General features: G+C 39.8%; 1 protein-coding gene across 1 annotated transcript in view; it reads right to left on the reverse strand.

The window, feature by feature from the left end:
* Positions 1–17235, reverse strand: part of DISC1 (disrupted in schizophrenia 1) — a 186129-nt gene that overhangs the window by 45437 nt on the left and 123457 nt on the right. The window contains 1 exon segment of the mRNA XM_010562955.1: positions 2107–2167. Within this exon segment, the coding sequence (XP_010561257.1) occupies positions 2107–2167 (61 nt within the window).

Here is a 17235-nt window from a genome sequence, read left to right on the forward strand (position 1 = left end):
GTTTTGGGGGGGGGGGGGAATTGGTTGGTTGGTTGGTTTTGGGAGTTTGTTGGTGGGGGTTGTTTGGGGTTTTTTGTTTGTTTTAATTCTTAAGGGCAGGAAGGGAAATTCTAGAAGCTTGGCAACACCACCACAGTCTGTGAGAGACAGAGGGGCTGATGGCAAGCTCTGAAGTGCACGTTAAATGCACCAGTACGGCTGCAGCGATATACTTGGACTGCATGAATTTGTGTCCTCAGCATAGGCTGGGAAGAACACTTACCTCAAGAGCAAAACTTTGAAGCCTGTAGCCTGGTTGCAATAGAGAAGCTAGACTGAAACAGGCCCAGGTCTATGTGGTACTGAGGAAGGCAATCCTTGCATACAAAAGCAACAAATTTATAATATAATATTCGATAACTCGTAAATCTGCTAAGGAAAATTTGAAATGGTCAACTACTATTCATAAAAAAATGCTTCTAAAATATAAAGCAGTGCCAAAAAGAGGGTTTAACTTTTAATCCCTCCCCTGGAATGATGCTTCCCACAGAATCAGGATGAATACCAGCAGTTCAGCATGGAAATTTCTCCCACAAATAGAAGGAAGAGGGGAAAAAAGCATACTGCAAGCTCATTAACAACACATATCAAGACACATAAAAATGTGTTGCAATTTAAGATACTGATGCAGAGAAGTCCAGGGAGACAACCCAAAAATTATACAAAAAGGCATAAATAAATTAAAACAAGCCGCAACTGCAAATTCTATCTGATAAATTCTCAGAAGGAGAAAAAAGTCTATAGAGATTTTCCAATTATTTAATTGTTAAAGAGAAATTTACTTCTTTCTGGGAGCCTGATATGTGAGTTAAATCCATACAGCCTAGAAGCATCAATACATGTTGTTATACTTTATATTTTATTTTTAATAAAGATTATGGTTTTCAAAAAGACAACCCACAGAAAGTTCTTAAGACTTGTCTTACACTTAGAGATTGGAGTATATGTAGTATAAATGTTATTAAGGGGGGGGGTTAGGCAGGACACAGACACACAGCTTGATCTTTGAGGCCTGTTTCCATCATTTTTCACTCAGCTCTTGAAATTATTTTTAAATTTAAGTTATGCAAATTAAAGGCTTCTGTATTCAAAAGTACGAGTGAGCAAATCTAAAGATCTAGAACCTTCTCCTTATCAATACAGCAAAAAATAAGGGCAACAAGTTCATTAATTATACCTGCTCAATAATAGAAAAGGAAGTGGCACTAATTTGGTGTGTTGCATTTTATTAAGACACAAACTCCAATTACTTCCTATGAAATCTTTTTCCAGTACAAATATACTTGTGCAAGGTAAAGTCCACTATAACAGAAGATTCCAATACAACAACGGAGCAACAATTACTAATCATATTTCAAGGAACAGCCTAAAACTTGAGGGTGATCTAGAGCCCCCTTCACAGAGCAAGAGAAGGAAATACAATGCTAGCATTTAGTTTAAAAAAAAAAAAAAAGACACAAAAAGAAGTATATTCTGCATTAGGATTCAGTTCTTAAAATATCTCCATTGTTGTCTTGGTTTCTATTTGCTTTCCACAACCCCCCAAAATGGCATTCTTTTAAAACTGTTATATAAACAGTCATTACTTGTTAAAGATGCCTAGAATTCTGGTAAGGGATCCCCTGGCTCTGCTCAGAGTTGGGTTTTGCATAGGAACAGAGGGGTGATTTTCAACCAGCTGTCACATCCCCAATACTTCAGGGCTTCTGGCTGTTCAAGATCTCACACCGCCACAGGCGGAGCGGGAACAACGCACACACCAACCGCACGCGTGCTCCCTTTTCTTTGACCATACCACCACTGCTCCAGAGCAGTCCTATACCCTAGAGAATGTAGCAATTAATTCTTTCTTTTACCTGCATCCATTGGCAGGCTGGTGGCAAAGCTGCTGAAAATAGCCGTGAACAGAAGTCTTAACAGTAACGCTTATAGGATTTCCAACTCTGAACTATTTTTTATATTATTCTAATGCAAGTTCCAAAACATTCCCTAACACTTTTGTGCACGTCAATCCTTCATTAACAGGCACTTTTAAGCTTTCAAAGGTTTCCATGATATCATCCTTACCTATGTAGTTTATCCTCCAGCATCTCCATGTACTTTTCAGCATTTTCTTTTACACTGGTCACTGCAAAATAAAATTCAAATTTAGGTAATAATATAACTGTACAGTTTTGTATTTTTTTTTTAAAACTCATCTCTTACCTACAGATTTTGCATGTATCGGGTAGAAACAAGAAATCCATTAATCTTTTCCACATTCACATTACAGTGTGGGTATCTTTTCCCTTTTCTTCTTGAAAGTCTATTGTATCTGTATTACATTAATATATCTAGTAATTAATGCATTAACCTCTTGCTTGTGCCAGAAAAACAGTGAGAGTAACAAAGGCACAGATTGTAGAGGTTTCCTCTTGACAAAAAAAAAAAAAAAACCAAACCCAAACCCCCAAAAACCCCCAACCAAAATGAAACCCAAAATACAGCAAAAAAAAAAAACACAGAAAACAAAAGAAAACCCACACAGCTAGGTCTTCCCCTTTATCTTCAGGAGAAGCAAGCAAGCCTAACTAAATCAGTCCACACATAAGAGTCTTTTAAAACATTATGAATCTTGTATCAAATGTCTTCTGATAGAACTGAAACACCACAAACTGAAAAGAATTACCACTCAAGATTGTTATGAGATTTGGGGTTGGGGGTTTTTTTGGTAGTTTGATATTTTGGGGGTTTTTGTTTGTTTTTAAACTTGGGACCTAGATATTGCCTGCATACGAGTCCCTACAACTTGTTCACTCAGAAGAAACTCCAATAAACTACTTACCATAAGACACAATAATAAAGCCATTATTTTGGATGACCCCTGGTACTCCATCATGAGTATGAATGGGGGAAAAGGTAAATTCCCTCCAGGAAAATGAAGGTTTTTAGACAATAATAATTTTCACATTATGAGAACTCTTTTTTTCCCCTCCCTAACAGCTGCATGCCAACTCCAAGCCTAGTAGGACTGTTAATCAGTTGGTCATTTTTAAACTCTTAACTCATTGAACATCAATCAAACATATATTTTATAGGAAGATGCATTCTACAGAGCATCACTGTTTTTATGGGCAAAGCTTACTACGTGGATCAGGTACCCTGTGAATTTACCCATCCATCTTCCCCTATCTGCCCTACAATACAATGCCTCCAAGCACAGCTTACACATATCAAGTGCTTCACGTATTTCTCACCTTCCCCTGTTATTTTTTGTATTATTTTTTTTCCTTCACAAAGTAGAATGTAACACAGTAAAGCCTAATCTGAAAACTCAGCATTAACCAAATCAGCTGAACTGAAGTTGTGTTCACACACACATGTGCACACACAGGAGTTCACCAACTGAAACCACTTGGGTAATACCATTAGCAGCAAGCATCAGGGTCAATGAACATCGACTGTCTGCAGAAGGTGGTGTTCACCTGGTCATACAGCAGTCACACATCACTGAAGCAGTCTGCATCCCAATAGCAAATATAGGACACATTTTGCAAAGTTGATCTACTTTTCGGGTTTTTTTAATTTTTATTTTATAAGACTGTTTATAGGATTAGCAAAAAAACTCCCCAAAACCAAGAAAACAAACCACCCACCAAAAAAAAAGTCAAATCCAAACCAAAAAAACCCAAACCCACCACAACCCTAGTACTCTGGAAAGCACCACAATTTTGTTCATAACATCTTTAATCCAGTCTCACTGTCAGAACAGGTTCCGCAACACAACATCTTGAGCCAGCAGGATTCTGGAAGATTATATTGTACATAGACAACTGCATTTGTTTATACGTTCACAGACCTATCTCGCCATTAGAAGAGTGCTGGTGAATGTTATGCAAAAGGTTATATAAGGATTTTTGCAATGGCACTGGAGATTAAATAAGTTTCCTTAGCTTGTAGCAGTTTTATAGCAACTACAGGGCTTAGGAGAAGTTCCCAGTTTCCTTACCATGCTTTTATTCCTACGCTTCCTGCGGAGCTGCGGAGAGCGTGCAAGACTGCAAGTCTTCCTTTAATGACACACTACAGCCTTATATAAACTACCACCACTTTTTCCAAACTCCCTATCCGTCAATTCCCAACGCACTGACCTGAGGTTCAGCACACACTTTGATAGCAGATAGTTTAAAGGTGTATGGCTGCCGTACTTCCCCTTCTCTTGCCATTGTCATAACACCCTTCAACGTGAGCTGTTACAACTCAGGGGGGCTTATTCTTTCGGATAATGAAGTCAGCAGATATTATTAATTTTTGGAGAGGGATGAGAAGAGGTGGAGAATCTGTTTCACACTCACTTTGTTTCTAACCGATATAGTGACTTCTTATGTTACATGAAAGATAAACCTTGCTTTCAATTTCTCCTGCTGTGCTTGTCACTTTTTAATTGGGTATGATCTGATAGAGTAATTCGCACTTTCACAGTTCAGTCCTGCCCCTACATGCGATTTTACAATGCCCTTGAAGCACACAGCTTAATATATCAGCATTATTCAATGACAAAACGTAAGGGACAAGAATACACCACTAGTCAAAAGTAGGTCAGTAAAAAGCTAACACTCATTTGGAAATCACCTCACATCACTAAACCCCACTCTCTCCTGTCAAATGTTTTAACTACATTAAAAGAAATGCAAACTTTGCTGCTGAAAAAGAAAGCTCCTCAGACTAGCTTTGTCTCCTTGCCTTCTTCTGCATGTAATTGAAAGAGCTGTGACCTGCAGATTTTGCTGGAAGGAAAACACCGCTTAGAAATCCAACAGAGGTTACTTCCCTCCTAACAAACTGCAAGCAGCACTGCAACAAACACAGAAATACTTTCAGCCTTTTAGATCACCCATTTGAAACAGAAGACAAGCAACAAATTAGCAGATTTTTTGTTCTAATTTAATGAACCTATTCACCATCACTTCAAAGAAAAAAATGCAAACAGGAAGCTGTGCGTGCCTTCAATCTAGCTAAGAAAGTACCAGATGACAGAGGGAAAAAAAAAAGTAATAGTAATTTATGAGATTCTTTTTTGCATAAACATGCCAAATGGTTTATTTTTACATTTAAGTGAATGGGATTGCTTTTTTCATCAGTTCTCAGGGGATTTACATGCTTAGCTCATATTGGCCTTGAGGGGAGTTATTAAAATAAAGAAGTATAAATACTCACAGAAGATCAGACACCAGGGTATTTGCTAAGATTAAAAATAGACTTTTCTTGTGAAGCCTTAATTGAAGAAAAGTGATTCAGCATTTCTTTCGCTTATTTTATCATACATTTTTTTCCTCCCTACAGCAGCAGACAAAGTCCAGTCTTGGAATCAGTCCTGGTGAGGTGGAGCTGAGGGGCAGTGGTGAGCTCCTGTAGTGGCCTTTTAGTCATTACTGAGTGCAGATCTGCCATTTTAGAAGCTGCATAAATATCTCCCAATAATTAACCTACATAGTGTTCTTTTAAAATAACATCACATCTTGTTTCTCATCTGAAAGCAGCCCCGCTAGGGTAACGCTATTCCTATTACTTACAAATATTATTTGAGCCTGCACATGCAGGCGTATCGTCATTTTTATCCTTCAGCCTTGGTCCTCACAAATTGAGCTTACAAAGACCTATGGACCACGGCATACACTTTGGATTCTATGATCAATATTTTCAAAAATTTTCTAAAACTGAGTATCTGACTGGAGACACCTTGAACCCGGTGTCCACTTGTAAGCTCCAGATGCAGATGCTTGGCACCTCAGAAGAATAAGTCTTTAAAATTTAATTAGGTGCCTCAAAAAATTGGTAGCCAATATCACAGCAGTTTTTAAGTGCTAGCCTATAGGTCTGTAGCTCTCTACCAGACAACTGATCCACACCTTGAGTCTCAGAAATACAAAGTCCAAAGCTAATTTTTTGCCTTCCATTCTAAAAGGCTTTTTTTTTTTTCCCCTGGGTTGGTTTTTTTTTTGGTTTGGTTTGTTGGGGTTTTTTTTTGGGGGGGGGGCAGTGTGCAGGGAGAGTGGGGGTGAATAGTGACACACATTTTTGCACCAGATTAAAGGTTGGAACAGCCACAATGGCTGCTAGCAGATCTAGACCCAGCATGAAAAGAACTGCCAGACATTACCTGCCTGCACGAAAAACCTGAAGCCTACACAATTAGCCTTTCCAATCCACAAGCATTACATTCCTTCTCAAATACTTTATTCATCAGGTAGAGCAAAACTCCCACTAGCTTCAATGAGATTTTTGCCCAACTTAAGGATCTAGGATGAGATCTGGCTCTTAAGAAAGATATAAAAATAGAAGTAACTGCATGGACATGCATTGATCCACCTGGGGTAAACTCTGCGGGCAGAATTCAGTGTGAACAAGGTTGACAGGTTGCTTGTCTTGTCACTATTCTATTTTTTAAATGTAGAAATTATTATTAATGCAATGAGAAAAGCAAAAGCAGAACATGATTAGTTGAAAATATCTGATCTTTTCTGTTGTGGAAGATGTGCTGCATTAATGTGTGAAGTTGGGGTCTGAAAAAAATGCAGAATGGCTTCAATATATTTAAAGGTTAACTTGAAAAGCCAGTCAAACTTCAGAGATGACATCTCAGCTGCTCAGCTACATGTCAGGATGATGTATCAAGCCCCAGTTACAAGATATTGGATTACAGAACGGTAAGGAATTTTGCATCTTGCAGACAGACAGGGGAAAATCCCAAAGAACAAGCTCTGCGTAAAGAACAGCAGCCTCTCTCCAGTGCGTTATTCCCAGTGAACTCAAGTAGAAAGAACAGAAAAGGCCAGCATTAAAGAGAGGAAAACAGGTGCCTTGATGAAGACATGCAAATCCTCCGAAAAAGCTAACATTCTGGGTTAAGTCAATCAACCAAATTCTATGCTGGTTCACTGACTGTCTTCCAGTAACCAAGTAAATACTGAGATACGTAGTTACTCCTACCTGTTTCTTCCAGCAGTTGTGGTTTGTTCTAAGGAATGTGCTAATCCTCTAAATATCATTGCAGAACAGCACAAAATTAGTCTGAGGAAATTACTGCCACCAGCAATAAGGTGGCCAAAATTTAGGAGACGTCTAAATGTATTGGCTAGTCTGTGACTAGGAAGACTACATAAAGGTGAACTGGCAAGACAGAAATTGGTACTGAACATCTATGACACTAAAGCCACACATTGAAAGACATAACCCAATCTTACTCAATGGAGCTGAAGATACTATCTCTGCCTGATTAGAGATGATTCCGTAACTCAGCCACAAGGTTTTTTCCTCCTTCTGAAAACAGCTGGCCTGGAGAATAGGATAGTGTCCCACCACACAAACGAAAGCTGTGCTCTGCGGTGACATATGCCACCAGCGGGTAGTTCAAGCACAGCAGTTCTGCTGGGACCGAGTTGTGTGAACGCAGCAGGGCTGCACTACGCAGGGCTGCTGGACAGCCTCAATCCCTCTGGATGGAAGAGAACCTGCAGCGACTGCTGGGTGATTTGGTAACGTTGATTTTATAATCCCATCCCACAAGAGGACAGGGGCCTTTCGAGGGTCTATTGTCAAATGCCATTGCACTGCTTTCACAGCTCTCAGATGGATACAGTATGTTGCATCTTGTCCATATGAAGATTTCCACCATCAGCTTCCATCGCACCTCCAGCACTAGACGGTCAACTGCTTGGATACTGTAGGGCAACCCTTCTGATATATAGAAACAAACAATTAAAGGTTCTAGCTTGAGCACTGCCACCTTAAAATACTTTGCTCACTCTTACATTTAAAAATCTTATCGTATACTGCCACTTCATACCCTCAACCTTTGTAAAAATATGGGAAGCAATAAACATATATGAAGAGCAATAAAGAAATACAAAATTGGCAGAACATAGGACAGCATAGCATTTTCCCACTTATGCTGCACTGAAACAGGAAAAGAGAAAAAGCAGAGAGCGAACAACTCACCTTCCTCAGGAAGTTCCCTTTGGGGTTGTTGATGCAGAAGGTCTACTGTTAGCTTTCAAACCTGTGGGTACATCCTGAACAGGAGGAAGCATACAGACTAACCTCTAGACATGCTGGGAGCGGGTGGGTACTGCAACACCCAAGACAACCAGCTTCCTCTCCTTAGGAGAGACCCAGAAGACGAAGAACCAGCTCATTTGGCAAGATGGCACTGTTTTACACATAGCAGAAGCAGGCAAAGAACGTGCTCCATCTGCTTGTGTCTCTGCCTACAAGGCTCTCAACATATTTACAGCTGGCTTAATTTGTAGGCCTTGATACAACAATGAATTTGAGCCTGCAATGAGTCAAGTGATACCTTGCCTTTGATGTAAAAAATTACAGCTAAACATCTATAGTATACAGAAAATAGCTATTTTAACAGAGAAGCCACATCCTGCCCTCAAGTTAGATGTCAGGGCAGATACAAGGTCTTGAAAATCCCAGCATGAACAGAAGTTTGACAAAGAAATAAAAACCAGAAAACTGGATCTTATAAAGAGAAATTCTAGGAGGTACCAGCAGCTCTGCCTATAACAACTTACAATTCTGTCTCTCTAGGCATGGCATAAAAGCTTTGCAGAGCAGAAAAGGAGGCAAGGAGGGGGGAACCACCCTGCCTAAAAAGGTACATTTGAAAACCAGACATTCCCAGAATTTATCTCCTGAACCTTCTTCATTGTACGTGGTACTTTTCATCCAAAGAGACAGGTGTCCCTTCAAGTTCTGTGATGATTAAATTGCCTAAATTGAAGAGAATTACCATACTTTCACAGGGCTTCTAAGCTTCTTTCAGATTTCTGTAAAATCTGGCAAGCCTGACACACAGTGGTTCCTCCTGTTCTACATGCGGGAGACAGCAGGGGGAAGGAGGCAAATTACTTTCTGAATACTTTCAGTAAATACTCTACCTTTTAAAAAAAATCAGCTGAAAATTTACAAATTGTTTTATTATGCGGTATCAAAGCAAGGGTACTGCTTCTAAATTAAAGGGGCGGTAGGCGAAATGTTGTCCCAGCAGCAACCAGAGCACTGAAGTTACATGACAACAGACCTGCCTTGATACTTTAAGAGGCTATATAAAGTGTAGGGAGGGTTATAAAGTGATTAGTGCAAGACCACCCACCTGTCCAGCCTCCAGGCCTTCCAACTTAAACTTCCCTGCTGTACATACCAACTCTGTACCAACTCTGTTCTAACCACAGACCAGGTGCAGACCCCCTATCACAGGCTTTGGTTACTTTTCCACAAAGGATTCAAAAGCTACAAATGTTTGGGGTACACCAAATGGAGCTTTAAATTGGCTGCAGACCTGGAGAAAACCATTCCTACTTCTTCACACGCTCGGTACTGGATGGCAACATTCTCACTGCAGGGAAATCTGAACTTAAACTCTCTTCCTGCTTTACACTGCTGAGATAAATAAGCCAACTTCCCCCAGAAAGATTTTCTTCATTACAGACAGGATTTACTTTATTTAAAATGAGTTATGATGTGGAACCACCCACAATTTTTTAGCTCCAGAGTGACTGCCTAGCACCGCTTCTGGAGAGGTGCTGGAGATCCGCACCGAGAACATCCTCCGGGGATGGAGGCTCCTGAATTTTCCTACAGGCAAGGCACAGGCTGAGTTTTACTCTCCCATCCCATCACATGGATGGGACCCTCCTGTTTTGCTAGCTTCTCTGCAGCCACCCAAGTCACTGTTTGTGTAGAACATTGCACAATAATTTATCAATGTACCTTAGCATTGAAAGCATCATATCCTTTCCAAAAACCATGAAGAAAGTTTCCTTTCACTTTCCATTCCTATTTCCCTTCCATTGTTCACCGAGCAACTGGGGAGAAATGAAGGGGAAGGTGGAGGGAGAGAGAGCAAGCTGCTTACGTTTTCTTCACATTTCCTCTTACCTGGTTTGCTCCTCTGCCTGTTCACAACCTATTACTTCAATCCTCTGCTGACCATCTGTTCAGCACCCCCACCCCCCAAAAAAAAACATTTTCTTTTTTCTCATTTCTCCCCTCAAAGCAAAGCCTGAACATCAAGGAGAGCCATGTGTCCAGCTTGCCTTCTGTGGATTGTCAGCAGTCACAAGAGATCATCTGGAAACCATTACGCAAGCTAACAAGGCAACCAGACTCGACATGTGCATAGGCACCAAAAGAGTTCAAACTTGTTATTCGAATTGCCACAAGTTTTTCCTGAAAGTAAGATTTATTTTAACACTGTTAGATAAAACAAAAAGACCCAGAATGAGCCATTTATATAGCTATCCAAGCCAAACAACAGAGAACAATCAGGCTTTATGCAGGGACTAAGCTCCTTGACAATAACTGACAACACCTAATGCCTATATTGCGAAAAGGAGGAACAGTTCAAACTTTTTTTTTGTCTGAGCAGACAAACTATAAGACAAGTGAAATCGCGTTTCAGTTTTTGGCTTAACAAGATACCTTATGGCTAATAGGGATGGTCCATAGACCATCAGACATATGTCACAGCCATTCAGCAACATCAAGGCTTCTAAAATATACAGTAGCTGGTTTAAGTTCTCCCACATTGGCTGTTCTGCTGAACTTTCAATTACTCAGTATTAAACTGAGTGGCTTAGCCCCTGAATTGCAACCAAAAAATTATATTAAATGAGTAACCCACTTCGGCTTTTTAATTTAAGGTCACAAAGGAAAGACAGTCAAAGATTTCTCTGAATGACTCTAACCCCTTCAGAATTTTTTTTCCAAAAGGACTCTGCAAAATTTCACACTAGTCTTAATATTGCTAATTATCTTTTCTCCAGCTCAACATGTTGGCTAGTCAGGCTATACAAATTAGCAAGAACCCAGGCACTTACAGAAAGTCAGCCCTCAGCCAGATGATAAAATATATTTTGTACTTCAACAAACACAATTATTTAATGCAGAAGATATTTGTGCTCAAAACTTCTTTATGGAACAAAACCACAGCACTGCAGCACAGCCAAAAAAAAAAGGAATTTGCTCCCAAACGCGGCCATAGAATCTGGCTACTAAAAGAGATGAAAGGGAGAGCAGAGTACAAGCATAAGAGCTTTGAAAAGCAACAACAACAACAACAAAAGTGTTAAAAAAAGGCCAATGTTACCACTGTCAAAGGAAAATGACAAACACTTCTCTTCCCTCCAGTAGAACAAATGGCTGCTAAGACATCAGTCCTTCAGATTATTTAAAAAAAAAAAGCAAAGCAGAGCTCAAAGGTATATACTGAAGGTTAGAAGTAATCAAATTGCAATAGCAACGAGAAAGAGGAATATTCAGCACTGCAAGCTATTTTTTAACAACCTTGAAATGACATCAAATAAAGCAGCGACTTCCTGTACCAATGCTTACAAATGATAACTGCAAATAGCACTAACTTGCGTTTTTTGCACTGCTGCTCTCTCCAAGGATCTAGAACAGGTCTTCAAACTACAGAGAAGCAGCAATTTCTTTTTTTGAAAAATAGCTGACAATGAGCAGCGATACAGAGAAGCAAAGTGTCCCACATCGTCTGATACACTGCTGTTTTCAGAAACCCTTTGTAAACTACTTGGCTGCTGTTGGCTATACCAGGCAGCTTTTCTGCAATGCAATTACAGGGCTTCTAAACGAGAAAAAATGTGAAGCTGCCCAGCAGAGAGTCTGAGCAGAGCCTGTTCTGTAGCCATTCCAGGCACAAGGAGTAAAGCAGACAGCCTTAATATATCGCTTTCCTTGATCCCTAATAATCTTTGCCCTGGCCACCGCCTCCTCCTCCTCCTCCTGGCATTATGCAACCTGCACACAACTGCTCATAAGTTTCATTAAACCCATGAGTAGTATTTGGTTATATCGGACATATCAATGTAAAAGTGATGCTTCTGACAATAAACATGCAGTGACGCCTTAAAAGCCTCTCCGTTACTAACATACAAAGCTGGAGCAGAGATTTACAAAATGTAATTGGGAAAATTACAGCAGCTGAGCAAAACAGATGTAGCTCCAAGAATGTATGTGCACTAAGTGCTCACACTAATCCTGAGCACCCAAAAGGGCAGTCACAGACACAAGTGCACACTGTTGAGTGGGCAGATATTTTCTGAACCACTTTCAAGGTAGGACCATTAATTTAATTGGCTGACTTAAAAATACTGCTTATACTATAAAATCTTTGTTAGCTTTCTTATTAAGTTTCTAGTGCAAAACTCTACTACGCTAAAGCTCTTGAAAGCGACAGCTTTAATCTCTCTAAGTTAAGGTGGTCCCAATGAAGGCATAAGATTTCCCACAAGATGATAAAGTACATTTTATAAATGAGTTGCACACACCACTTTCAACTGCACAATAATCAAGGGATTCCAATGACATTCCAATGGAAAACAAAACCTACTACGGTGCAGATTACCGTGTGATTTCCACCTATGCTACTCTATATTTCATATCTCTTTTTCCTTGATACTCTCTTCTGTCACCAGAGCCAGACATAAATCTGCATCTTCCCCTTATCTGGGTAAAATATTTGAGCTCCCTGTAACCTTTTTTTGGCAAAAAGAGACTTAATTCATACTTTGCTTAGAGAGATGATGAAAAAAGCAGTCTTATTACTAGTTCAAAATCTCTTTCTAGATTGAAGCAGTTTCAGCATCAATAGAAAAATCTTTTATTTGAATTAAACCCTAAGACCCCTGTTTGAGTAACGTCCATAAAAGAAGGGAATTAAAGACCTTGCCCTTCGCCTGAAGTCTCAGCATTGCTACATTGTAAGTAGGATGAGTGGATCCATTCTTCAAAGCAGCACAATGCTTTAATGCAGTGGCTTTTTTTTTTTTTCCCTCTCCCCACTGGAAATAACCATTTCTGGTGGAGCTGACACTTTTTCTTGACTTTTGACTATGATTTTCTTTTTTGTACATTTTGTTTGCCATATTACCCTAGCTGTCTCCCTCCCTGACTCTTAAGTCTACATTGTGTGTGTCTCATTTTCTCCTCCATTCTTCTTTTTTCTTCCCACTCCTCTGCCTTTCAAATTCCTCTTTTTCAGTTCTTGTCAGCTTTGCTCTTTCACTTAAACTGTAAATCATTCATTACCACAGGGAATTTTACTTCTAGTTTTGTTCTCCATACCAAACTTGCAGTGCTTAAGTTACTGCCAGAAAAGAAAGCTTTTAGCACAATCTAATAAGGAGTCCCAAGTTGGTAGTTTGTGGAAACTTTACCGGTCATTCTGGTGATGTTGAAATAACTTCCCAATGGCTGGTGTAGACTCTTTCTACAGTAGCTTAATTTAACATTTTCTAATAGCAAATGTTCTTTAGGTATGAATTCACATGCTTATTTGATCTAGTCTTCACGACCCAAATTATTTTTCAAGTGGCACCTGGAAAGTTTTAATCTCTTACGTTTTGAAGACATGAGCTAGAAGGCCAACTCTGGTAAAAGTCAAGGTCCAGATCTTCAGGGCATCCCCAAACCCACAGCAACAGCACCAACAGCATTAAAAGGCTGCTCCAAAATGTACAAAATTAGGATTTTATGCCTCCTCTCTCAACCTTCTCTTCTCACTAAGGTGCAAGAGCAGCAACAACTCTTACTTCTTTGGCCACTCTCAGGAGAAACTAATCAGCTCTTCAGACAACATCCACCCATTTCTCATCACTCCTTCATGGAAAAGGTGGCCAGGTAGATGGAATTGTCTGCAAGCCACCAGCTGGACCACACCAAATTTGGGCTGTGATGCCTAGGGAATGAAATTTTCCACCAGTCCCACAGCCTGAACATAGAGAGGATGACTTGGGTTTCCTGCTCAGATATCCAGTCTAATTATCAGGCAGTTAACAGTATAAGAGAGACAGGCTGCCCAGGAACAGACTGGAGTAGTGCCAGAAAGAGAAGTGGATGGAGTTAGAGAGGGGGAAAAAAAAAAAGTCATAATGAAGAGCAGGTTGGAAAGTGCTGCTGGAAGAACTAGGCCCAAGGGGGACTCCGTTGGTGTGAGCTGGTCTGCAGCTGATGAGCACCTTACAGCCCACTTTGTTTAAGTTTGAATAGAGCCAAGCGCTACAGAGCACCAGATTGGACAATATTTTTTTAATTGAGCTGCTGCCTCTTTGCTTGGCTGATTGACTGATATGTCAGTTAACAGAGCGGTTTGCCTGTCTTCCCCTTGCCTCCCCCCATCAATTTAATTTTCAAGGTTGGGCCAAAATCCCCACAGTCTAATAGAAGTGGACTTGTACCAGCCTGTATGTTTATGCAAAGTTGAGGAATATTCAACAGTTTTCTGAACTTCAAGGTCTCCCATAGATTTTGCTGCTCACACCAGGTCAAGCTGTAGAAATGAGAAATGCTCACACAGCAATGGTTCCACAGTGTTGGATTGCAAGAGGCATTTTCAAAGTGCTGTTTGTGCATTTCAGCCGTGAAACTTCCAGTGGTATCAGTAGGAGTCACACAGCTAAATCCCCAAGCAACGCTTTTGGAAGATGACTTCTATGTAAAGGAGGATTAGAAGAAAATACTTCTTACACCATTTTCCATGTAACATTATCAGTCTTAAATTCAGAGAAATATGGAATCATTTGGGGGAAATACATGATTCACTGGGTATCAATTTTTCCATCCAATTAGGTTGGGCAGCTATGCTGAGTGTTTAACATATACCCATGCTTCCCCCTCCCTTTCCACAGAGTGTCTATATTAAACACAAGTTAAGACTTCTGGGTTTTCAACTTTGTTGATTTTACATTCCTTCTGGGATTTAAAGTACTATTTTGTTTAATTATTTTTCCTCTACTCATCCACAGTATTGAATGACAGTAATAATGAGCTCAGAATCATCGTACAAATCCCAGTAGGAACCATTCATAGTTTGCTAATAGGACATTATATTTGCATTACCAAGTTCAGTTCAAAGCACGTTGTGTAAATTAGCTCTGAGGGTTACTACCACGAATCTAAAACCAGAACATCAGGTCAATTAGCACAGCTCTAAAGCACATTAGTTTGGGTGAAAACATAAGGGGTATGATTAGAATTCTAGGAAATCCTCTCCCTCCTTGGGCTAAGTGCCTCTCAAAAGAAGTCTGGTTTCACTTCTGGGAGAAACCAGAATGCCTCAGCTCACAGCAGTGTGCTCTGATGCCAATGATCCCAATACCCGATAAGCAATACTGGCCTGTTCTAAAGAAGGGGCAAAAATAACTTGTGGGAGGTGTGGAAATTCTCAAAACCCCATAGAGACCCTTTCTTCCCCATCCAAATTAAAAGAACAGGTGAGTATGAGGAAGACTTGGGAGGATCCGGGAATTTAACACAGAATATATTGCTTACATGAAAATGCAGCTAACACAGAAAAGCTATTTAGTTTCTACCACAGAGATAAACCTAGCACCACCAAGCCCACAGCCACAGACCAAAAAGTCACAGTTTAATAACGATGAGAGGAGGCCCACAACAAATTAAGGCAGGGAGTTCCCAGTAACAAGTACTGTAGGACTACTTACTTTTTGGGCAAACAGCATACGTATATATATACACACACACAGAGCTATGGAAGTAGTTAATGAAGTTAATGAACTTCAGAGACCACATACAGCATCTTTGGATCAAACTGCTGGAACAGAACCATACAGAGATAACAGAAGGGGTATCCTAGTGAAGTTCTGCCTCAGGACTACAACTCTGATGAAGCCAAAGGATGTCACAGAAAAATAAAAGAGAGGGCCCAAGCATATTCTTTGGGTCAAGTCAGTTGATTGGTCTAAACCCTCTAGTCAATTCAGGTCAGTCTTATCAAGCCATCGAGTCAGCACAATACATGGGCTCTGCCCAGCCAAAGATGATCTTAAGATTCATTCCTTGGATCATTTTGTAGTTACCTTCTGAAATTTTAGCTAAACAACTGCCTTATAAAGCTGCTTATTCTGTAAATGCTAATCCATAATACATCACTATTCTCTGCAGAAGCATACTTGAAATAACAGCTAGGTGACTTCAAAAATGATGTATTCTTAAACCAAATTATGGGATTTCAGATGACACAAAAGAAATCATTCAATGGACAGGTTTCATAGTCAACTGCATAAAAATGGTCATTCCTCATACACTAAGATAGATACAGCTGTGACACAGAGAAGGATTTCATCATTAATATTTATAATTCCTTTCTCTGTACCACATACACACCTGTTTGGCAACTGCCTAATGGATCTACAGGGGCTGAACTCACCAAAACTTCTGACAAGCCCTGGAAGAAATGACTGTGATCTGTGCAGATCCAGGTAGAAAGGTATTAAAAAAAAAAAAAAAAAAAAGAGATACTGAAAAATGAATTTGGATGTTTGAGCCAAGCACCTCTGTGAAATGCTTCCAGGTCCATGAACGTGACCAGCTTAATAGCTGTAGCCTCCTGGTGGATGAAGTGGTGAGAATGAAAGGATTTGCCTGTATGAGACACTGGGCCTGCTTTCTGGGAAAAAGCAGCACACAGATACATAACAGATTCCACCCTACCTGCAACACAAACTGATGTGTGAAACAGAAAATAGGCTTTTAGTGAATTATAAATAGCTGGCAAGCACTTATGAATACGCAGCTGAGTGAAAAATGCTTTATATAGAAGACAGTAACACATGAAAGATCAGAAGCCATACGTAAATTGAAAGAAAATGAATGTATTGTCAGAATACAAACAAACAAAAGGCATATTTCAGAAAGTAAGCACTATAAGATGCTTAGTATTGCATGAAAACTCAGCAGCAAAAAACAGATGAGCTAGAGTGCCCACTGAAGTAAAAGCTATTTGGTATAATAAGTGCTTCTGAAACCAGGTAGAGTAACACAAATCAATAGACTGCTTATTGCATCTACCTATTTAGTAGCACAGGAAGGCTTAGATTAGCCTTAGAAGGATTAGATTTCAAACACAAATGAATTTGCAGAGGCTGGGAAGCAACATATTACTGCAAGATTCAATAGGATCTACCGTAAGAAAATTCTGTCTTTAAAGGATTATTCAGCTGAATTTGAAGTCTCCAAATTTTTTGAAATCAACTCATAAATTTTTTCTTTCTTACAGCTGTTCATTTCAATTTGCTGTTCTTTTCCATCAGGTTCTTGATGGCTAGAGTTTCTTCCATCACATTTTATATCCGTTAAAGAGGCAGAGAAACTGCCAAATATTTTCTT

This window comes from Haliaeetus leucocephalus, unplaced genomic scaffold, assembly GCF_000737465.1.
Source record: "Haliaeetus leucocephalus isolate CR32 unplaced genomic scaffold, Haliaeetus_leucocephalus-4.0 Scaffold162, whole genome shotgun sequence".
In the NCBI taxonomy this organism is placed as follows: domain Eukaryota; kingdom Metazoa; phylum Chordata; class Aves; order Accipitriformes; family Accipitridae; genus Haliaeetus; species Haliaeetus leucocephalus.